Source organism: Acomys minous (assembly GCF_964271855.1).
Source record: "Acomys minous genome assembly, chromosome: 2".
Classification (NCBI taxonomy): Eukaryota; Metazoa; Chordata; class Mammalia; order Rodentia; family Muridae; genus Acomys; species Acomys minous.
Genome location: NC_140484.1, coordinates 22496676 through 22518179, shown reverse-complemented (window position 1 = coordinate 22518179; position 21504 = coordinate 22496676). Strand labels below are relative to the sequence as shown.

The 21504-nt window shown below is 44.4% G+C and overlaps 1 protein-coding gene across 4 annotated transcripts in view; it reads right to left on the bottom strand.

The window, feature by feature from the left end:
• MYOF (myoferlin) overlaps nt 1-21504 on the bottom strand; it is a 148072-nt gene that overhangs the window by 58087 nt on the left and 68481 nt on the right. For 2 of the 4 annotated variants that reach the window (XM_084763684.1, XM_084763686.1), the window contains exons 14-22: nt 21378-21446; nt 21228-21271; nt 18897-18979; nt 16553-16591; nt 15062-15186; nt 13644-13760; nt 7230-7407; nt 5630-5754; nt 1889-1995 (exon numbers count right to left, since the gene is read on the bottom strand). In XM_084763684.1, coding sequence (XP_084619810.1) covers nt 1889-1995; nt 5630-5754; nt 7230-7407; nt 13644-13760; nt 15062-15186; nt 16553-16591; nt 18897-18979; nt 21228-21271; nt 21378-21446 — 887 coding nt within the window. The remainder of the gene's footprint in view (nt 1-1888; nt 1996-5629; nt 5755-7229; nt 7408-13643; nt 13761-15061; nt 15187-16552; nt 16592-18896; nt 18980-21227; nt 21272-21377; nt 21447-21504) is intronic. The other 2 variants (XM_084763683.1, XM_084763685.1) reach the window with 1 other exon arrangement.

The window sequence follows — 21504 nt, the reverse complement described above, 5'->3', positions numbered from 1 at the left end:
CTTTTGTTTGCCCACATGTTTAATGTATGTCCACATGCATTTCATATAGGTTGAAATGTCAGCAGTCTCCTGATTCTAAGGGTGCTGCTTGGTTTAAACGGTAGCTGAAGACATCTCTGTGATGTCTTAGCAGAACAGAAAAGAGAAAAAATAATTCTAAAGCAGCAAAGGCTAAATGGTGTTACCACCACCACCACCACCATCATCATCATCACTGTCATCATCATCGCTGTCATCTCAGAAGGTTGTCAGAGGCCTCCAGAAAATAGAGAGGACCACTTGCATAGGGTAATTTCCATCCAGGTTAAGATCCAGTGGTGGGACTCCCATGGAAAAGCAGGAGCAGCTGAGTGCTTGACTCAGATTAGCCTCCTGCCATTTGCGCTTCCCTCTCACTGTGGCAGTAGGTGAGACCACACGGCAAGACTGTTACTGTATCAGAAAATTGGACTCATGTTGTCCCCACCTAGAATTTGCTGTCATTTGCATTTCACCTAACTCCTTAAATGAAGGAATTCCTAGCATCGTTTCCCTCAGGAACAGAATTTCCTGAAACATAATATTCAAAAGGATCCCAAAGCGCTTCTTGGAAGGCCGCTTGCATCCTAAGTGCAGCTGAAAGTGCCAGTGCCGCCTCATCAGATCCTACAGTTCGTAGGCACTTTCCAAGTGAAAGCTGTAACTACATGTTTTTGTTTGACGTCATTAATGACTGTGGCAAAATGTGTATGAAGGGTTAAGATCCTGCGGTGGCTACACAAAGCAAAAATACAGGGAGAGCTGCTGAGCCCAGAAGTTACACTTGAGCCCTTTGAGAGTGAGATGCTGACCGTGAAAGGGAGCTGAAGGGCTAAGTGGCAAGTCACTCTCATCAGCTGTGTAGCTGTGTGCCGCAGGGCTGGGGCCTCTCTACTTTCTAATCTGCATTTAAGAGATGACCCCTTAGGATCCCTAAGACTCTCAGTCACAAAACCTGTGGCACTATGACTTCAGCTGCTTCAATGACCTGACTGAACCACTAGATGGCACAAGAAGACCGAGTGACTAAGGGCCTTACCCTGAGGGGAAAGTGGGTCTGAGGGAGCGGAGTATTTCTTATGCTTCTCTTTTGACCTTCCCTCTCTGAGGCTTTATTGGCCAATATTTAAAATGAGGTTAAAATGAATCACTTTCCCCTTTGATTTCTAACTGCTAAAAGATCTGAGTCACAACTATGAAATGTCCTGTAGCTACGTTTATGTGCCTGGCTCGGAGTGTGTGTGTCTGTGTGTGTGTCTGTGTGTGTGTGTGTGTGTGTGTGTGTGTGTGTGTGTGTGTGTATGGGGGGGGAGGAGGGAGGGAGACAGAGAGGGGGGGGACAGAGAGAGAGAGGGAGAGACAGAGAGAGTTGTTGTTGTTGCGTTGCTGTTTCTCGACTGTTTTTTAATATGTCTTGATTTTGCATGCTATCCTTCCTATTTCAGTCTAAGTGCTGCTGAAGGGGTGTGGAGTGCTTGAGACACTCAGTAAAAACAAGCAAGCTATTTCTAAAGACATGAATTAGAACATCGTTCTGAGTGGTGGAATCCATGTTCCTGTCCCCCTGTAAGTCAGGAGTCCTTCAGGAGGGGCAGGTGGCTCAAGCTAGTACCCGCCCCCCCCAACCTCCGACCCTTTGCCTCGGCCAGCCTGGGCCTCTCTGGGCTACTTTAGACTTGGCACCAAATCAGACACTGGAGCTTTTCCAGGTGATTCAGAAACTCTTCCTGGGCTGGGTGGGGCTGTGAAGGAGCCCAAAACAATGTTCCAATGCATTTTTCCCTCAGAGAAATACCTGAGAGGATTCTAGAAGCACTTACAGAATGTCATGGGCATGCCTGGGGATGTAGAGACAGGAAGATCACTGTACCTTGTGTCTTCTGTAACTTCGTCTATCAACTTCAGCCACAGCTCAGCCAACTGGTTTGCAGGAATTTTCCCTTGGATTCCTGATTTTACAGCCTCTATGTTTGATTGCTGAAGAATTAAGAAATAGGAGAGATAACTGATAACTGTGCCATGATGCCCAGGAAAGCTTTATTTCCAAGGTAGGGTAGGGACGTAAACAGATATAGTTACGAAGGCTTTGTTTCTTACTCGGTAATATTTACCATAGCTTTGTGCTATTTACTTCTATTCATAATTCAATAGAAAGCCTTATCATGTATTTTGACCTTTGAAACCATGTAAATATTTCATGTACTCCAAAAATAAACAGAAAGAAACCACCAGGAAATCAGTGAGGGAACCCTAAAAAGACATAGACACAGTATGAGCCTAGTTATATTTCAGATGAATAGTTGAGCTAAACCTATGAAAATTACATTTTGACTACCTATCCTGAGTTATAAAACAAAGGCAATCCAGACTGTACTAAACACAAATCGGTAGGCTTGCTGTTCACAGTGGCTGATATATGGAATTTGAACAAACGAATGATTATGCTTAGCATGGCCAAAGCTGGAGTCTCACTGTGGGAAAGATAGACCAAGTCCTTGGTAGCTTAAAACTGGAGGTACCAGCTAACAGATGTAAAAATAAATATACATATATCTCTGTGTGTGTATGCACATGCACATGTGTATGGCCAAGAGTTTCTTGGCTGACCAGGCCTATAGGCAATACAATACCAGTAGCCACGAGCACTCTAACACCCAGATTTTTGTTTGTTTGTTTGTTTGTTTTGTTTTGTTTTGTTTTTCAAGACAAGGTCTCTCTCTCTCCCTGGCTGTTTTGGATTCACTCTGTAGATCAGGCTGGCCTCGAACTCAGAGATCTGCCTGCCTCTGCCTCCCAACTACTGGGATTAAAGATGAGCAGCACCACGCCCAGCTTTTTTATTTTTATTTCTCAATGTCACTTCCCATTAAAGAAACGACAGCATCTTAGAAAAATGGTGATTTGAGCACTGGGGTTGAGAAAATACAAGATAAGCCCAGAACATTCTGATGTGTTAGTGTTGAGCATCTGCCAACAGAGAGGGGAAGGGAGTGCCCGCCATGCCTAGCCAAAGTCCTGGTCAGGGAGAGCCACTCTCTTTGTCAAGACTAGCCTGAAGCTCAGATAGCTTGGTCAGTGAAGAGAGATAAGAAACAAAACAGCCTTAAAGGGTTGGAGAGATGGCTCAGCGGTTAAGAGCACTGACTGCTCTTCCAGAGGTCCTGAGTTCAATCCCCAGCAACCACATGGTGGCTCACAACCATCCACAAGGAGATCTGGTGCCCTCTTCTGGCCTGCAGGTATACATACAAGCAGAACACTGTATACATAATAAATAAATATTAAAAAAAAAAAAAAAAAGAATACCCCATGCATAATTAGAAGGAAGGTGTGACCAATTCCCCCTCAACTTCCTGAGGAAAGGGAATTGGAAACTAATAAAAATGTGCGATTTCAACTTTATTTTTTAATTGTATTTTATTTTATGTGCATAAGTGTTTTGCCTACATAGATGTCTGCGTAGCTCACATGTGCCTCATACCCTTGGAGGCCAGAAAAGGGCATCAGATCCCTTGGAATGGGAGTTACAGGTGTTTGTGAGCTGCCATGTGAGCACTGGGAACCGAACCCAGGTCCTCTGGAAGAGCAGCAAGCACTCTAAGTCACAGAGCAGCTATCTATCCACTGCCCTGCATTTCACCTTTACTAAACGAGAAATTATGCTGACATTCAAGTGTCCGTCTATATTGGTGCTCCCGCCCCCGCCCCACACACGGAGGCATCTTATTTATAAGTCTGTTTGCTTTTCCATGGTCTGTGATGCTCCTTGGGGTTGTCAGCAAAAAGAAGCCAAAGTGATGGGATGAGCACAAGCTTTTCTGCTTCAGTTCTAGGTCTTTGAGCTGCATGTTCAATCTGGGGCTGATCACTCTGCGCTTGGGACCACTCACTGCCTGTGGGGTTCAGAGCTATCTTTCCAGCTCTGTATTCATTGACAATTGCAAATTCCCCAGTGTAACCATGTTTCTTCATCACAGACAGAAACAAGGCTATGACTTTGGAACCTAGTAAGGACCCGACACTCAGTCTCCCTTTTTCAGTATTGTTGCCACCATTAAGAGCATCAGCCAGGACACTCACATGCACCATGTTGGTGACACGGAAATATGTTAGAAAGAGGATTCATGGCCGGAGAGATGGCTCAACGGTTAAGAGTACTGTATATTCTCCCACAGGTCCTGAGTTCAATTCCTGGCAACTACATGGTGGGTCACAACCATCTATACCCTCTAATGCCCTCTTCTGGTGTGCAGGTGTACATGCAGATAAAGCACTCATATACATCAAATAAATACATACATAAAATACATAAAATAAAAAAATAGGATTCATATTGTCTTTATAACAAAAAGCAGTATTTTTATTTTGCTATGGAGTTTTTTTTTTTTAAAGAATTTTATTATGTATACAGTGTTCTGCCTGCATATACATCTGCAGGCCAGAAGAGGGCATCAGGTCACATTACAGGTGGTTGTGAGCTACCATGTGGTTGCTGGGAATTGAACTCAGAACCTCTGGAAGAACAGTCAATGCTCTTAACCTTTGAGCCATCTCTCCAGCCCCTATGGAGTTTTTTTAGCAGATAGTTTCCTCATATATCTTGGTTCAGCACTAAACAATATTAACATAAACTGAAATCATTTTGTTATTAACATTTTAATCATATACTTATGAGATTAATGCATATGACATGTATTGAATATATGGAAATGCTCTATTCCCCCACATTCTAAATAAACATAATATTGAAATAAAAACACTAATGCTGGATGAATTTTACCCATACCCAATAAAAGTAACTTAGTATCTTTAAACTGAGTAGAAACATCTCAAATATGCCACGTTTCTCCTATTATAGCTGGCCAGTGTCAAGAGGCAATCTTATCCACCAGAGGGGACACCCTCACCTTTACCCATCCCACCCCCTCACTCCCCCACCCCACCCCTGTGCTTCCAGAGAAGGAATGTTCCTCCAGCCTGAAGCAAGAGCAGAGATGGGCAGGCCTGTGTCTTCCCATAGCAGAAATTCTCTCTGTAATAAAAGCTGAAATCCTACAGACTGTACATGGCTATTGGAGCAAAGCACCCTTCATTTGCAAATCACGTGGACACCTTTTCCTCTGCCCACCAGCCTTTTGCAGTCCCCTGTCTTTCCCATAAGAAGGCCTTTATCCTGGTACGTGCTTGCTCAAGCCTAAGGCTATACTTCCTTGTGGTTGGTGTGGCTGTTTGGATTCCAGCCAAGGGAAAGCGAGCAGAAACCAAGTGTGTGACTTCTGGGCTTTTCCTAGTGAGGGGCCCTCATCACCTCCTTGTAGGCCAAAGCGTGGATGTCCTGGTGAGCTGTGTCTATGGGATGGGCTGAGGTAACTCCTTAGTAAAAGGTAGAGCAAGCAGTGCCAGAGCCGGGACACCGGCACCAATGAACGTCTACTAGCTCCCGACCATCTCCCTCAGCCCTTAGTAAGTTGCTCTTACCTGTTGACAGCATTTGACTTATTGACTACCAAATGACAGCATTTGAAGATGCTGTGCTACAATTGCTAAGCTTGTGTACCAGGAGTGCTTCACTAACCGTTTGGTAAAAGGAAATGCAGGAAAGATAACTCACCAGCCGTTCTGCCATGACTAGGAGAGTGTTCACTGCATCCAGGCGATGACTAATGTCCTCCCAGTAGGAAGTCAGGGTGACCACGGGCTTTGTGTGGGCCCAAGGTAAGTAGTAGTAGTAGTTCCCTGGTGTGGAGTGTCAGGAGTAGGTAAACATGGACACTTGAAGTGGGCAACATATTTATTACACAGATGTCCTGACAGTGCTACTCATTAATCACGCTTGGGGAACGGTCTTGGCTACGGTTGGTTTGCTGTTTGGGGAGCTGGAGACTGAACCCCAGGGCTGCATACAAGCTAGGACAGTTCTCTACTGCTGAGCCACACCCGAGCATATTCTAACTCATCAGGTTGGTTCAGTTAAGCAGCAGAGGGAGAGACGGTTTGCTCATCTGTTTTGTAAACTGTTCTAAACCACCAGCAAATTGAGCGCCAACAATCTCAGGGTCTACTCTGCGGCTCAGGATCACACAGCTGAACATCTACAATGGTTCCGTCACATGGCATTGTCACAAGAGTAGAGGGCACTGGAGGGTAGAGTCACTGCGTCTCCATGAAAACTGTTCTTTTAAATTATGGGTTTGGCTGGAAGAGGAGCAACCTCACCCCACACCCTGTTCTTTGCAAGTCTTAGCTGCCTGCACGGGCTTGGCATTGCTTAGCAGCTTTCTGTAATTAAGACTAAATACTTGACACCTTCCAGGGTGTTTTATGGTTTGTTTTTGTTTTTGTTTTTGTTTTTGAGACAGGGCCTCTCTGTGTAGTCCTGCTGTCCTGGACTCACTCTGTAGACCAGGCTGGCCTTGAACTCACAGCAATCTGTCAGCCTCTGCCTGGGCTGGGATTAAAGGCATGCGTCACCATGCCCGATGGCATTTTATGTTTTAAATGGACTTGTTCAAAAATTTAGGTAAGAATATAGCAATGCTGTTGGGCTGTTTATGTGCACAGACCCATGTACATAAACACATAATTTTTTTTTAATCTTTTAGAAAACGAGGTGATGGGACCAGCTGAATAACGGTGAGAATCAGAAACCTGGCTTTTCCAGGGTCTGAGTCAGAATGCAGCCATTGCAAACTACTGCATCCCAGGGAGATTTGCACTTGGTGGGGTAAGGCTGCTTTAGGGACTGCAGTGTGTAGTAGGGCCACCATCATGGGATTTTATGAGATCTGGTGTCCAACCTGAGCATTGGATTGGGAACCTGGGGTGCAGCTCCCAGGAATGGGATCTGGGTCTGGCCCTCCCGCACCCCTTCTTTGCTTGCATGCTAGCATGCACACACATTGGGGATGCTATACACCTAAGTGGGATGATTAGCAGACAACTTGTAGGAAGTGGTTTTCTCCTTCCACCAATTAGGTTCTGAAGACTGTACTAAGATTGTCTAGTTTGGTGACAATCTCCTTTATCCTCTGAGCCCTCTCACTGTCCCACAGGTTTAGCCACTCTTCTGGTACCTAAACTCCAATCCTCACATTAACTAATGAGATGCTGGGGATAGTGACTACCAGAGAGGAAAAACAATGCACGTTCCTTGTCCCGGGGTGTACCCACTGTAAGCATGAATACGAGAGAACACTCAACACCAATCTTACCATCAAATACTGCACGGCTGTATTGAGTTGTCGATGCCAAAGGTTTACAGGTCGCGTCAAACTTGTTGCCATAGTTACCAATGCTGACTTCAAACTGAATGGCTTCACCAACGTCTTGCAACATGGTGGCTGAATGGAAAACGGCAGACAGGCTGTACTTCCGCCTTCGCTGGTATTTCTATAAAGTAGAAGATGTGAGGCTCAGTGCCATTTCATTTGTCTGTACTTAATATGTTGATTTCCAGCAGATGCGATTCTAAGCCCAAGTAATTAGTGCTGTACTAAATGCCAAAGGGGAATGTTCTCAGAGCCATCATCAGCTCAACTTCTCAGGTAAGTGGGCAGAGATGAAAGTAGCAGCATGGTCCTCATGGAGCTGATTGACAGAGGGGGAAACAATGTCTACAAGCCACGGTTTAAACAAATTATGTTACTGTCATAATAGGACGAAAATTCACAACAACTTAAGTTAGTCCTAGTGCAATGATAGAAAAGGGGAACATTTTAGTTTGTTATTACTTATTTTGTTGGTGATTGAACCCAGAGTCTTCGACATGCTAGGCAAGTACACCACCAGAGAACTACATTCCCTGACCTGAAAGGATGAATTTAAAGTGAATTCATTGGATATATTTTTTAATATTGATGCATGTGAAGAGAGCATGGAATAATATAACTCAAATTGTTAACAGCAATACCGTCAGAAAACAGAGGGATACCGAGCGTGGTGGCGCACGCCTTTAAATCTCAGCACTCGGGAGGCAGTGGCAGGTGGATCGCGGTGAGTTCAAGGCCAGCCTGGACTATAAAGGGAGTCTAGGACAGCCAAGGCTAACATGGAGAGACCCTGTCTCAAAAAACAAATAACAAACAAACAAACAAAAAAGAAAACAGAGGGATAATGACAAATTTATTTTCTAGCTTATATGTGTTTGATATTTTGAATCACTTAAGTATTAATTTTCTAATCAGAAATAACAATAAAGATTTTCATTGTCAACATAAAAATAAGTGAAATTCTCATTCCCTTTCTTTCCCTCTCTCTCTCTCTCTCTCTCTCTCTCTCTTTGAGACAGGGTCTCTCTGTGTCAGCCTTGGCTGTCCTGGACTCACTTTGTAGACCAGGCTGACCTCGAACTAAGAGTGATCTGCCTGCCTCTGCCTCCCAAGTGCTGGGATTAAAGGCGTGCGCCACCACACCCGGCCTCTCTCTTTATCTCTTCTACTCCAGCCTCTCTTTTCTCTCCATTAGTAACTTAACCGATGATCCTTTCCTTTTCCTTCTGTCTATACCATGGCCTTTATTTACCTGGATGGATCACTAATGGTCGGTGGGGGTTCTGGCTTGTGTGGGGCAAAAAGTTTGACACCTATTTACACAGGTATCCAGACACCTGGCCCAAAAACATTAAAAACAAAAACAAAACTAAAAATAGACCCTATTTTATTTATTGCATATAACCAGAGGTAATTATTTAAATTTTTTCTTTCCTGATATTTCCATTTTTGAGCTATCATCAGTCACCCCAGTTCCCCAGTGCTCCTGAATAGGCAGTTGTTTTATGTCCTCAAATGGAGTACTTAGGATAAAGATCGTGTTAAATGGAAAGACTTCTCATGCATCGTATCTACCAAGTGATCAGAATTCCTCTATACTCTATCAGCTTCTAGAGACATGACTGCTCCCCCATGCAGTGTGACCATCCCCCCCATGCAGTGTGACCATCCCCCCCATGCAGTGTGACAAGCCCCCTCCCATGCAGTGTGACCAGCCACCTTATGCAGTGTGACCAGCCACCTTATGCAGTGTGACCAGCCCCCTCATGCAGTGTGACCAGCCACCTTATGCAGTGTGACCAGCCACCTTATGCAGTATGACCAGCCACCTTATGCAGTGTGACCAGTCCCTCATGCAGTGTGACCAGCCATCTTATGCAGTGTGACCTGCCCCCTCATACAGTGTGAGCAGCCCCCTCAAGCTCCTCCTACTACTGTGCCTTCCTCACCATGGTGGGATGTACTCTCACCCTGTAACCCCAAATCAAGACCTCTGTTTTTTAAAGTTGCTCTTGTAAAGAATTTTGTTACAGCAATGGAAAAAACAAACGAACGAATAAAAACGCCAAACCCAATACAGGATCCAGAAGAAATGGTCATGATTGTGGTGTTCCACAAGTGGGGAAGATGCTGTGTCTGGCTGAGTCTGTTGGGCACATGTCCATTCAAGCTAAGATTCCATTAGAAACCCCTGGATGTTCTCAAGCAATGCCTGCACAGATGCCCACAGAAGCCTTCCCCGCCTCCTCACCCTGTAGCACCTGACCTCTGGAAAGAAGTTTGGGCTTCTTGTAACCATCACAATTAGGCAAGAGAGTGGTGTGCACTGTCAGCAAAGGCTAAAGACAGAGCCCCCTCTGCACCACTTTGCGAGAGTGCAAGCTCTCTCTGAGGAGCATCCTTACCATGGAGTGCAGCTGCTCTAGGTTAGGGTAACTGAGAGTTTCGCCAGGACTTCATCCTTTCCACTTCTCCTTTGACCTCAGGGCCCGGAGAGGTGGAGAGAAGAAGGAAACACAAACACTAGCTAGAGAAGCTGGATGCCCCATCGTTGGTTCTGGGACGTCACTTGGGCCACAAAACTGCCCGCAACCAAGGAAAGCTATGTTATAGAATGTAAAGGCCAAGACCCAGGATGAGGAAGGGATTCCTTGTGCTTGGCCCAGGCTGCGTGTTGCAGGGGAGCAGCTGCAAGATGGACAGACATGGCTGACCACAGCATTCAAAAAGAGCCTGCCCTTCCCTTCATCTTGTGTTGAGACTTTGCAGTAAGATCCAGAAAAGAAGAAGTCTGAAAAGTCAGCGGAAAAGAAAGTGGAGCACGCAGGCTGTCCTGAAATGCTAGAAGACAGATGAAAACCGCAAAATTAGCTGCTTTTAGGGACAGTGTCCTTTGGATGCCTGTGGTTCTGGAATGTTTATAGGCAGCCACTTTGACATGTAGCAAGTATTGCCTGTAATAAGTATTGTCTGACTTGTTGCTTCAACAACACCAGACAACAAGTAATTGTGTGTATGAGTTAATAAAAAAGCAGCAAGTGCAAAACAAAAACAAAAACCAGATTCCAGACTTAGAAACAAATGAAAAAATCCACACAGAGGCAAGCAAAAGACAGCAGAAAATGGATTTGCCTTGTATCTGTCTCACAGCACAGACTCATGGGATCCAACTAAAGTGGCTCTTCAAGAAGAGTCCAAGGAGAAGAGCCGATTCCATAGGATTTAGCTTGAAAAGTCAGGATAAGTCCAGCACTCTAAGCATTTGGTTACCCTTTTTGCTAGTAAACTGATATATTTATATCTTAGCCCATTCGGGCTTCTATAACATAAATACCATACCATCATGACTAATGATGAATATTTATTTCTCCCGGTTCTGGAGAGCCAATAGATTAGGTATCTAATAAAAGCCATTTCTTGTTCAGGGAAGGCATCTTCAAAATATGTCTTAACATGGCAGGAGGAAAACACTTCTCCAGGGTATTCTTTGTAGGGTGACTAGTGTCCTCACGAGGCCAGAGCTCTTGTCATCTGGTCACCACTGAAATGCTGTAATTCCTAACCCCTTCACTTCGCAGGTTAGGTTTGAGCGTACGAATTCTGGGGTGACAAAAACACTCAGACCGTACTAACTTACAAGGACTGTGTTCCTGAGATTATAGCAATCCTCGGAAAATGAGAGCCTCGCCACATTTGGGTACATTCCCGGGAATTATAACAAAAGTAACTGAAAATTAGGGGAAGGGGGGGCAATTTCTGATCTTTAGGCAGAGGTGCTGTACTGGTGTTGGGATTAATGGACCACAGACCACTCTCCCTGAAGAGCATGTCCTGTGGTCAACTAGGGGCAGTAGGGGACATTCATACGCTCGCTTTTGAGGATGCTTGATTTAAAGTATCATGTTAGCGGGGCTGGAGAGATAGCTCAGAGGTTAAGAGCACTGACTGCTTTTTCCAAAGGTCATGAGTTCAATTCCCAGCAACCACATGGTGGCTCACAACCATCTATAATGAAATATGGTGCTCTCTTCTGGCTTACAGGCAGAATGCTGTATACATAATAAATAAATAAATCTTTGAAAAAAAAATAAAGTATCATGTTAGCACAACTATTCCATACTACACGTCAAGATACTGAGATGGCCCCAGAGAAATCAAAACCTAAATCCATGAATGGTGCCATGGCATTAACTGGAGAACACTGTTTACGTCCGGAGCCAGGGAGATGAAGAAGGAATGGAGGTTTCTTAACAGTTATCTCCTCCTGACTTATTCTGATAGCCTGTAAGCTTACCTTAGAAAAACTGCAAGCAGTTCTGGAGTCTAGGGGCAGACATGCGAACTTATTCTAGAGTGTACATCCTTTGTTTTTGGACATTTTCATGGGTGGGTTTAAATGAAAATGCTTGGGGCTGGAGAGATGGCTCAGAGGTTACGAGCACTGGCTGTTTTCCCAAAGGTTCTGAGTTCAATTCCCAGAAACCACACAGTGGTTCACAATCATCTATAATGAGATCTGGTGCCCTCTTCTGGCCTGCTGGCTTACAATGCAGGCAGAATACTGTATAAATATAAATAAATCTTTAAAATAAAGAAAATGCTTGTTATGGTTTTTGTTTGTTTTTACCTATTTTTGAATCATTCTGTCTTGTAACATAAACTTCCCGGAGAGCATTTTTGCCTAGGTTATATTCTTTGCTAACTTGGTGGGGGTGGGGGTGGGGATGAGGAGTGTTACTTCTTTTCCTGTGTCGAGGTGTGCCCTGTGCCTTGCTCCCCAGGAGAGATAAAGGGAGGGATAAGAGAAAGGGAACTGTAGGAAGATGGCAGAACGTTATCCTCCGCTCCCGAAGGATTCAAAGGACTGAAATTGGGGCAGCCCAACAGCTGAGCTCCAGATGTTCTAAGCATGTAGGACAGAGGTGCCCATTAGTGCTGCTTTAGATACTAGCCTGGCTTAATTGTCCTAGTGGAAGTCAGTGAGCAAGGCCATGGGAGTCGGGGAGATAAGAGGCTGGGCTACAACGGGTAGCTATTCTGTCAGTCATCCAAAAGGGGGCGGGGCAGATTTTATAGCTGGCAGACACTAGTTGACTTCAAGGAAGAAAACTGGTTCAGCTGAGAACTCATGAGAGTTGGACCTGGAAGCTGAGATAAAGATGCGCTCAGGGCATCAGCTGGGCCCAGCTATCGGAAGGCAGGCTGGAAATGGGCAGGACGGTCAATAATGAAAGACTTAGAAAGCTGCCTGAGCTCATGGCTCTAACACCAGTCCCTTCATGTCAGCCACTCCATATTTACTTGATTCAGAGCTGGCATCTTTTGTAATAATGCTGCTTAGTTTCTCCACAGTATGGATAAGAGAGAACGCCCTGTCCAGTTATCAGAATGTAGGGCGTAGCTGCTAAGGAAGTTGGTGGGCCCAAGGCAATCTGGGACAGGCCAGGAGAGGCCCTGGGCAAAAGGAGTGTCAGCGAGCCAGTTGTTCTCCCAAAACAGAGTGGTGAACTTGAAAGACTTCCTGTTTTGAAGGAAGAAGGGACTCAGAGCCATTGTTATGTCAGCCAGAGGTAGGCGTGTCCTTAGGGCTGTGAAGCCTGAGACTCAGCAGCTGCCTGTGAACTGGGGTAACTGTGGTTCCTACGCCACCCCAGGGAGGGGGGCTCTTCCTTGCACCCTCTCCACCCAGGGGGACTGTTCAGGTACTCTGTTCCTGTCAAGTACAGTAGATATGTGGCGGTCAGCCCTGACTTCAAATTTGACTGGATTGGCAAATCTGGACCATTTGTCACGCCTCTGGGCATGTCTTGTTGTTCCCAGAGACAAAAGATGCTGAGGTCTTGGCTATAATTAATGGATTATCCCTGGCTGAATTTACATCACGATGGCATTACCAGGAGTTGGTGACAGCAGGAGGTGGAGGAAGCAGAGCACAAGGCACTCTGAGAAAAGACTGGCCTCTTTTTCTGTTTCCCCCTTTCTCTCTTGCCTGTTCACAATGAAGAAGCCACACACTCCTTCCATGATCCTGTTCTGTCCAGTTTGCACCGGACTATACAACCATGGCCCAAGCCTACAGAAACAGCGAGCCAAAAGGAATCCTTCTGCCGTGAAGTTGTCTGTGTGTGGTAATTCTGGTCAGAGTACCAAAGGCTAATACGCCTGTTAACATCTCAGTGGCTGAAGCAGGCCTCATGGTCTTCATAGGGCTGCCCTGGATAAGCCAAGGGAGCACGGTGTGTGTGTGTGTGTGTGTGTGTGTGTGTGTGTGTGTGTGTGTGTGACTTACCATGAAGCAGATGACTCTTAATCCCTCTGATTCCTTCCACCCCATGTTCTGCTCGCACTGACATTTACCTCAACAACCAGAAGGTCATCACTTGAAATGGGCTCAAGCTTCTTTTCTGGTGGTTTCTTCTCAAGGAAAGTGCTCAGTTCAACCAAGATCCTGCCTCTGTAGGCTACCCCTTCTCCCTGAAAGACAGAACACAGGGTTTCACCCACAGGCAGGGACTGCAGCGGAAGAACCCCTGTCTATCTAATCAGGCTAACACAGACTTTAACACACACACACACACACACACACACACACACACACACACACACACACACACCATTCTCTCCATGATCCTAACCTCCAAAGTGAATCAGTAGCAATTCCTACTAATCGAAATCTTTACTATCTAAAGGAAGAGTCATCTACTTTCAGATGGATTCCAAATGATGCCATGGGTTGCTAGGGCAGAGAAGAGTCTTAGCTGGGCTGAGGCTGGCGCCTGTGAAGCCATGCTCTGGGTCTGGCAGGAGTTCCTGAAGCAGCGTGGTGAAGGAGAGCAGGCTCAAAGTCTCCTCCATCTTTGTTCGTCAGAGCAGCCTGGAATTTTGGTTTATTTATTAACTTGGACCCTTTTCTTCTCTTCTCATAGTAAAGAAACTGTCATGTGGCAACCAGACAAGTCTCAGAGTCGCCAGGAAGCAAAGGATGAAGATGCTCTGGGTGCCGAAATGCAGAAGTCAAGAGTGTATACTCCTCCCACCACACTCAGCAGCGATCGCCCATAGTCTTCGGCAGAGAAGTATAAAGCTCCTAATTCCTCTCCACTGTCTTCACTGTTCCCTTCCTGGGGCTTTTGCTCTATTATAATCCATTTATTTATTTATTTATTTATTTATTTATTTATTTATTTTTAGCATTGGGGGATAACCAAAAGACATTTGACTTCTACTGTAGTTCAAAAGAGAATGTTCCATCTGTGAAACAAAGCTCAAGGACAGCTCGGGGGCTCCACGGTCATGCCACTGCAGATCCTGGAACATGCATTGGAAGAGGCGGTGACCAGCACTGGCTGCTAGTGTTGTCCATTAACATAGAGTTGACGATTGGACAGATATGGGTATGCCATTTACCCCAGTTTATTACTCAGTTACCAGGATCTTTTTCTTTTCTTTTTTAGGCAGGGTGTTGCTATGTAGCTCTGGCTGACCTAGAACTCATTGTATAGACCAGGCTGGCCTTCAAGCTCACGGAGATCCACCTGCCTCTGCCTCCAGAGTGCTGAGATTAAAGGCATGCACTACTATGCCTGGCCTTCCAGAATCCTCTTGTATTCTTTAATTCTAAGTCTTAAGAAGTGTAAGACTTCTCTCCTTTTCTGCTTTGGTCTGTGTTAGGGGTGGGAAATATAAGTGCCCTCACATGAGATACTAATTACTATTATAAGAAGGAATCCCATTAACCAGGGTCCATTAGTCACACCTTTAATTGAGAAACTAACCTTTCCTGTATTCAGCTCATCATAGGGATCAGGGAATCCTGTGTACTCTCTGGGGCTTCCGTAAAGGTTCAAATAGCAAGGTCCAAATGTTGGGACAAAGCCTACCTCTGTCTCTCCTGTGTTTGCTGAAACATAAATGTCATTATTAGATTTCAGGTCTGTAATAGTCAAACTATGGAAATAAATATTAGTTCTTAGTCAGTTAGGTGAGATGAAGTTTTTCCTCTAGTTTGTGAATTAATTGTGTTAGTGAAGATTATAGGCCTGCCATATTTTTATTTTACTATTGCTTAAAGATATTAAACAAAAAAAAATTGGGTTAATTCAAACAAACTTATCTTTACAAAAAGAATGTTGTTTAAATGAAAGAATCATAAGATTTTCAAGTCGGTCTTCACATTTTTTGCAAGTTTATAGCTGACATATTAAATATTTTGTCATAGATGGAGTAAAAGATGATATTGTTTTAAGAAGTCATTTAAATAACGTACCAGATCTATTTAATATCGCCCATAAAGATGTCATTTAGCCTCAAGCAGTATGGTAGGTGCTGTTAAAACTACACTACCAAATTTAAATGTATCATCGGGTATGCTTTTTGGAAGTGGTAGGCAGACTGCCATCCCCTGCTTTTCCTCCCCAATGAACATCTGATAAACACTGTCTCTGCTTCTTGGACTTAGCAAGGTTACCCTGCAATGAAGGGTTCCGAGGCAACGCAAGGAAACAGCCAAATCAAGAGGAAGTCATGGGTGGGCTCTCCTCATAGGCCTGAATGGCTCCCAAATGAAAGAGGGGTGAGGTTTTCTCCAAAAAGCAGTTAGGAGCATTCTTGGGAGATCCATAGAGGTCAGAATTTGGTTCACTAGTTTGGTTTCATGCCTTTCACATTCAATGGTGTAGGGCCAGGATGTTGGGTCAGAATAAGGGCTGAAGCACAGAGTCTCAGAGAAAGAACGTCCGTGTCAGCTCGCGGATGCCAGTGCTTCTCCAGCTCAGAACCCTCATCCAGAGCAACAGTAACATCCGCCTTAACAGAACTGTGATGGTCAGCACTGAGCAAACTTGCAAAAAATGGCAAGTACTGCACAACCCAAAATACGTGTTCTGAAACCGTGTACTGGGCGGGAGGCATGGGAAGGGGAAAGTACTCGAATCTTCTGACCTAGAGATTCACGCTGAAAGTGGGCACAGGTACCTTACACAATATCATCAACCGTTATCCGCAGTCAAGCCGGACAGGGTGGTGTGCCTCTGCGTGAAAATGTGAAACACGGCGCAAAGGCTGGCTCTCAAGATTTGTTTTAAACTTAGCCATGCAGGACAAACACACACCACTGGTGAAAAGTTCTCACTCCAGCAAAAACGGTATTTGAGACGGTGCAACATCAAAGGAGGGGTTTTTAAAGGCAATAATCGATTAATATAGTCTTAGTAAGATGCCAGAGGATAGAAAGCCACAGAGGACAGCAAAAATTACAAAGCGTAAACCTGTATACGATGCAGCCCCAGTTCCCGAAGATGAGAAATCTACGTAGTAAAAATATGATTGGTTAAAAACAAGAGAAACACGGACAGTATAAATCACACACTGCAAAGTTAATCATATTCGGTGCTACATAAGCAGCTTAGCAACAGCAGGGACTCCCAATTCACACCCAAATCCCACGAGCCTTTTGAATCCGTACTAGTCTTTCCAGTTAAACTGGCTGAAAGCTTTGTGACAAGTGGTAGAACCACCAAATTTGAATAACTCAAACTTGCCTGCTTCAAAGAGCCCGGCATTTGCGACGAGCTGGCTTCCCACAGCCATAGGAAGCAGGCGAAGCTACCAACACAGCATGCTTTTAATAAAACATTTACACGTCCTTAGCTGGGACCACGGCCAGAAAAAACGCAAGTTAATTGGGTCTGAGGCGATATAAGCAAACACCTGTAGTTAAGCCTGGATTATGAGATGCAAAGCATGGTTTGTTTCTTTGTGAACATGGGGTGGGGAGGAAGGGGTAGGGGTCATCTTCCTGTTGTTTTGGGACCCTGAACCAGGCTACCTCTAGGATCTGTAATGGCAGACATACTCAGAGAAAGAGGCTGAAACTGCCTGCAATGGTTTCTGGGTTTAGTTCTGATGTCATTACTAAGTAAAAATATGTTTTTACTAGTATTTCTTGAACCACTATGTTTAGATATGATTTAGTGACTCCCTACTTAATAAATGGGCTGGGTTGCTTTCACTCAGTCTCGATACAGAGGTGGAACTTTTTAGCCTCTGTTGATCTTCCTTAATCTATATGGGCACAGCCATATTGCCCACTCAACAAAAAGAGGCTTTGAGTGCGCCTACCCTTCCTCATCCACCTCTCTTTTCTATGCTCGTGTTTTACATTTCAGAGGGTGATGACATTTATATTCTGTTCAGAGCTGGGGCTGTGGGTTTAAAAGCAAGAAAAGCAATGATCCCCACGTTACTGTAACCATCTCAGTACTTACTTTCTGACTCCATCCTTTGCTGAAGCTTCAGTCATATGATGCCTTCAGCGGAGGATGTGCAGACGCAAGCTCTTCCTGACTTTCAACTGTTCGCTTAAAGTGATGGCACATGGCTTTCTATTTGAACCAGGCATTTCTCTGCCTACCTCCTTGTTTCCCCTGAGATTTAGAGTTGTCTTTCTTTTTAACATCTCAAGATGATATGAAACGAGTGTCTTCTTTATCATCCTATCTCTAGGATCTTCCAGGTTCTTGACGTTGGTCAGGATTGATACCATTTATTTATTTTACATGTATGAGTGCTTTGCCTGCCTGTGTGTATATGTGTACATCATGTATCTACAGTGACTTCAGAGGCCTGAAGAAGGCAGCAGAGTCCCCTGGAGCTCGAGTTATGGATGGTTGTGAGCCACCTTAAGGGTGCTGGGAACCAAACCTGGGCCCTGTGCAATATCAGTAAGTGTTCTACCCCACTGAGCCGTCTCTCCACCCCCATATTGATGCTATCCAAACACTGATGCTCTTCAAACACATAAAATAGGCATGAAAGGAAACTTCAGTTTCTCCAGACAAAATTTTATTCCAAATTACTTCACTTTACCCAATATGTTTAATCTACTGGCCCTTGCAAAACTCAAGGCCCTTGCAAAGCTGCAGGTATTTATGTGCTTATTTTTAATTTTTTCTCTTGTCATTTGAACTGCTTTCCCTTTCTTTACTTCAGTCCCTGGATATTCACCAAGCCATAAATAACAGATACAACAGTGTCTGGGCACTCTGTACTGATAAGCAGGACCATTCGAAAATAGCTCCTGGCAAAAGGGTTTTGGATAGGAGCAAGATGGCTACACATTTAGAACTTATTTGCTTCCATTTTTTAAATTATGTTGTTGTTTATCACCAAAACATCACTGGCATGGCTCATTGGCGTCTTTGTGTTTGTGAATGGGGGGACGGGGTACTATGGATTGAGCCCAGAGTTCTGTATTCTCTGGGTGCACACTCTACTGACTGGCTACCTTGCCAGCCCTTCTTCTCATTCCTACTCTGCGACAGGGACTTGCTAAGTTATCTAGGCTGGAGGGAGAGTGCCTGCCTATGCAGCCCAGACAGGTCCTAAACACTGTGTGAGTCTCCTGTCTTAGCCTCCTCTGCAGTAGGGTCACAGTCCTGTGCCACCAGGCCCAGAAACATTTGCCTTGTAAGGCATCAAGCCTGTTTCTGCCACAGCTCACGCTCTCTGTGCAAGCATTGCTCCATAACCGTTGCACTGTGGGAGCACCTCGCTCTGTTCTTTTCCAGAAGCTTGTGAATCCTGTCTCCTTCTGGTCCTCCAGTGACTTACCTTCTACTTCTCCCCCAGAGGCAGCGATCTTAGAGAGGTACAGGTACGTTGTCCCAACTACATCATTTTTGGTAAGCCGGTCCCTGTGCAAAACAAGAGGTTACGCTTCTACCTATGAAGTTATATTATTTCAATAATATTAGCTGAAGAGTTACAGGACTCTAGATCTCAGAAACTATCCTGTCCAGTGGCCTCAGACTTTCCTGTACTTAAGGACTGGAAACTTCCCACCTTCATCTGTCCAAACTCAATTCAGAAAGCCTGGGCTAGGGTCCAGAATGTGCAAACAACAACTATACAAATCTAATGCTGATGACTCTCTGGCCACCGTAGAAACCCTGATCCAGTCAGACCGTTCATTCTGCTTTCATGAAGTTGAGATTTGCAGAAAAGTCAAAGGATCTTTCAAATGGCCACGCTTCACACCATTGCCGTAAAAGGAACTGACCAGTTCATATGATGCTCTATTGTGAGTTTACTAGTAAACTATAATTACATTACGTACAATAGTCTGATACATCTTACCGTGTCCATGCTAATCTTTATGGTGCTTAAAATGACTTAACAAGTATAAGGGGATGCATCTAAGGATGTAGCGAAGAGAAAATGTCTCTTCTAATTAAATTCAAATGTTTTGAGTGCTTGCTGTATGATAGACGTTGTTTCTCCGAGTGCAGCCCCTTGACTAAAACTTAAATCTTGCCTGCATTGTGGGGAAATTTTTGCCAAGATTCACTACAAGTACAAATGTCAAGTGTACCTTTCTGTAGGCATTCCAGAGAGACCCCAGGTGGGACTGGACACGTCCTTTTATTCATTAGCCGTCTAGTGGCCTGCCCACTCTGAAGCCTAAGGCTCAGTGTTTGGGGGAAAGATCACAGCAGAATATCTTATAAGAAGTAACCAACCCAAGCAATTTGTTAGAAAGATGTTATATACAGCTTTTAAATTATAAACACAGCTTTGAATCTTTTCTGTCTATTCACACGGGTTTATAATCCTTAGCCTTCCGTTAGTTCTTCAAATACCTTTCAGTATATGCAATCTCAGATCCAGGCCCAAGGATTCCCCAATGAAACTGGGGCCCTCTGTGCATCCTTATCTCTGTAAGTGCTTTGGAGGGGGCAAGAATGCCCACATCCAGAGAGCCGGCAGGGCATGCTGTGATGGCTCAACCAGCAGTCACCAGGTCTAGAGTCAATAGGCCAGAGTTGATACCAGAGCCATAAGGCCAGGGTTAAATTCATACCCCTGTGGGTCACCTAAGGCCCTGAAACCTCCTACAGTGTATGACCTGAGGAGGCCCAATGCCTTGAAACCTTTACATCAAAGAAGGGAATCCTTTGTTCTCAAATCTCAGCTGCAGCTCTCAGTTATGATGCAGGCAGAACACAAAGAGTCGCTCTCTTCCACCTAGCATGTCATCCTAACATGAAAGTCAGATGCATTTGACCAAAGGAGAAATGTGGGACCACCAGGCAGTATGTGAGCCCAACTGGGTCCATAATTAGCAAGCGGCTGTGGGTAAACCACCTGGCCTCTCTGAGCCTCAATGGCCTTACTGTAAAGTGAAGCTGAGAGCAGTCCCTGCCCCCACAGAGTTACCATGGAGATGATGACGCCGCTTGCCCATGCGTCCTCCTTAGAGAGCCTAGGGCTGTCAGTTGAACACTCCATCCAACATTCTATGAATAGTCTTATGATGGCCATTGGTTCAGAGAGGTTGGTCTGGCAAGAGTACCCCAATAAACCTCCATCCTCCTTCATCTCTCCACTTCCCTCTCTTCTTGAGCCTTGGTCTTATGTAGGCCAGGATGACCTAGAATTCACAATTCCCTCAGCCTTCTAAGTGCTGGGATTGCAGGCATGCGCTACCGTGCCTGACTTTAGGGATTTTTTTTTTCCGTTTGTGTAAGCGACTTTATCAATTTTCCTTTTTAATCATAACAAAGAATTGTTTTCAGACATTTTGGTGATTTTTCCTAAAAATTGGCTTACTCTGTTTCTAAAGTCTGTTTTGGACATCCTCATGGAATTAACATTCCCAATTTCTTATCTTTGAATATTTTCAGATGACTGCTTCCTTTATTTTATTTTTATGAACAATTGAACCAAGATATCTAAAACCTTTCAAAAAGCCTTTTCTATTACTGTTGTTATTTTCTTATTGTTTTTATTTTTAAAGAACACTCTGCCACCAGTTCCAGCTTCAGCTTTCTTGTGGAAGAACAGCAACTATCCCAACAGGTGAGAGTGAGGTCATCTAAGCAATTCATTCAGTACCCAGATGTTTAATTCTTTAATGCTGAATCCAACACACTCTCAACTCACCAGTCATATACTGTTAGCTTTATTTTTTCACACATGGAGGGAAACTGTTAAAGAGAAACAGAAAATGGTAATTATTTCTCTACTAATCCACTAACTAGTGGAGTCAATATCCTTAGTTTTTATGAAAAAAAAAAAAAAAGAAAGCCAAACCTTGATCTGAAGATTGACAACTTGATTCCATTCAGGGTTTGCGTTTTTCTCAATTATATTTGTGCAAACCTGCAAAAATTGCCAAAGAAAAACAGTAAGTAGTCACAGTTCTAACTGCTAACTGTGT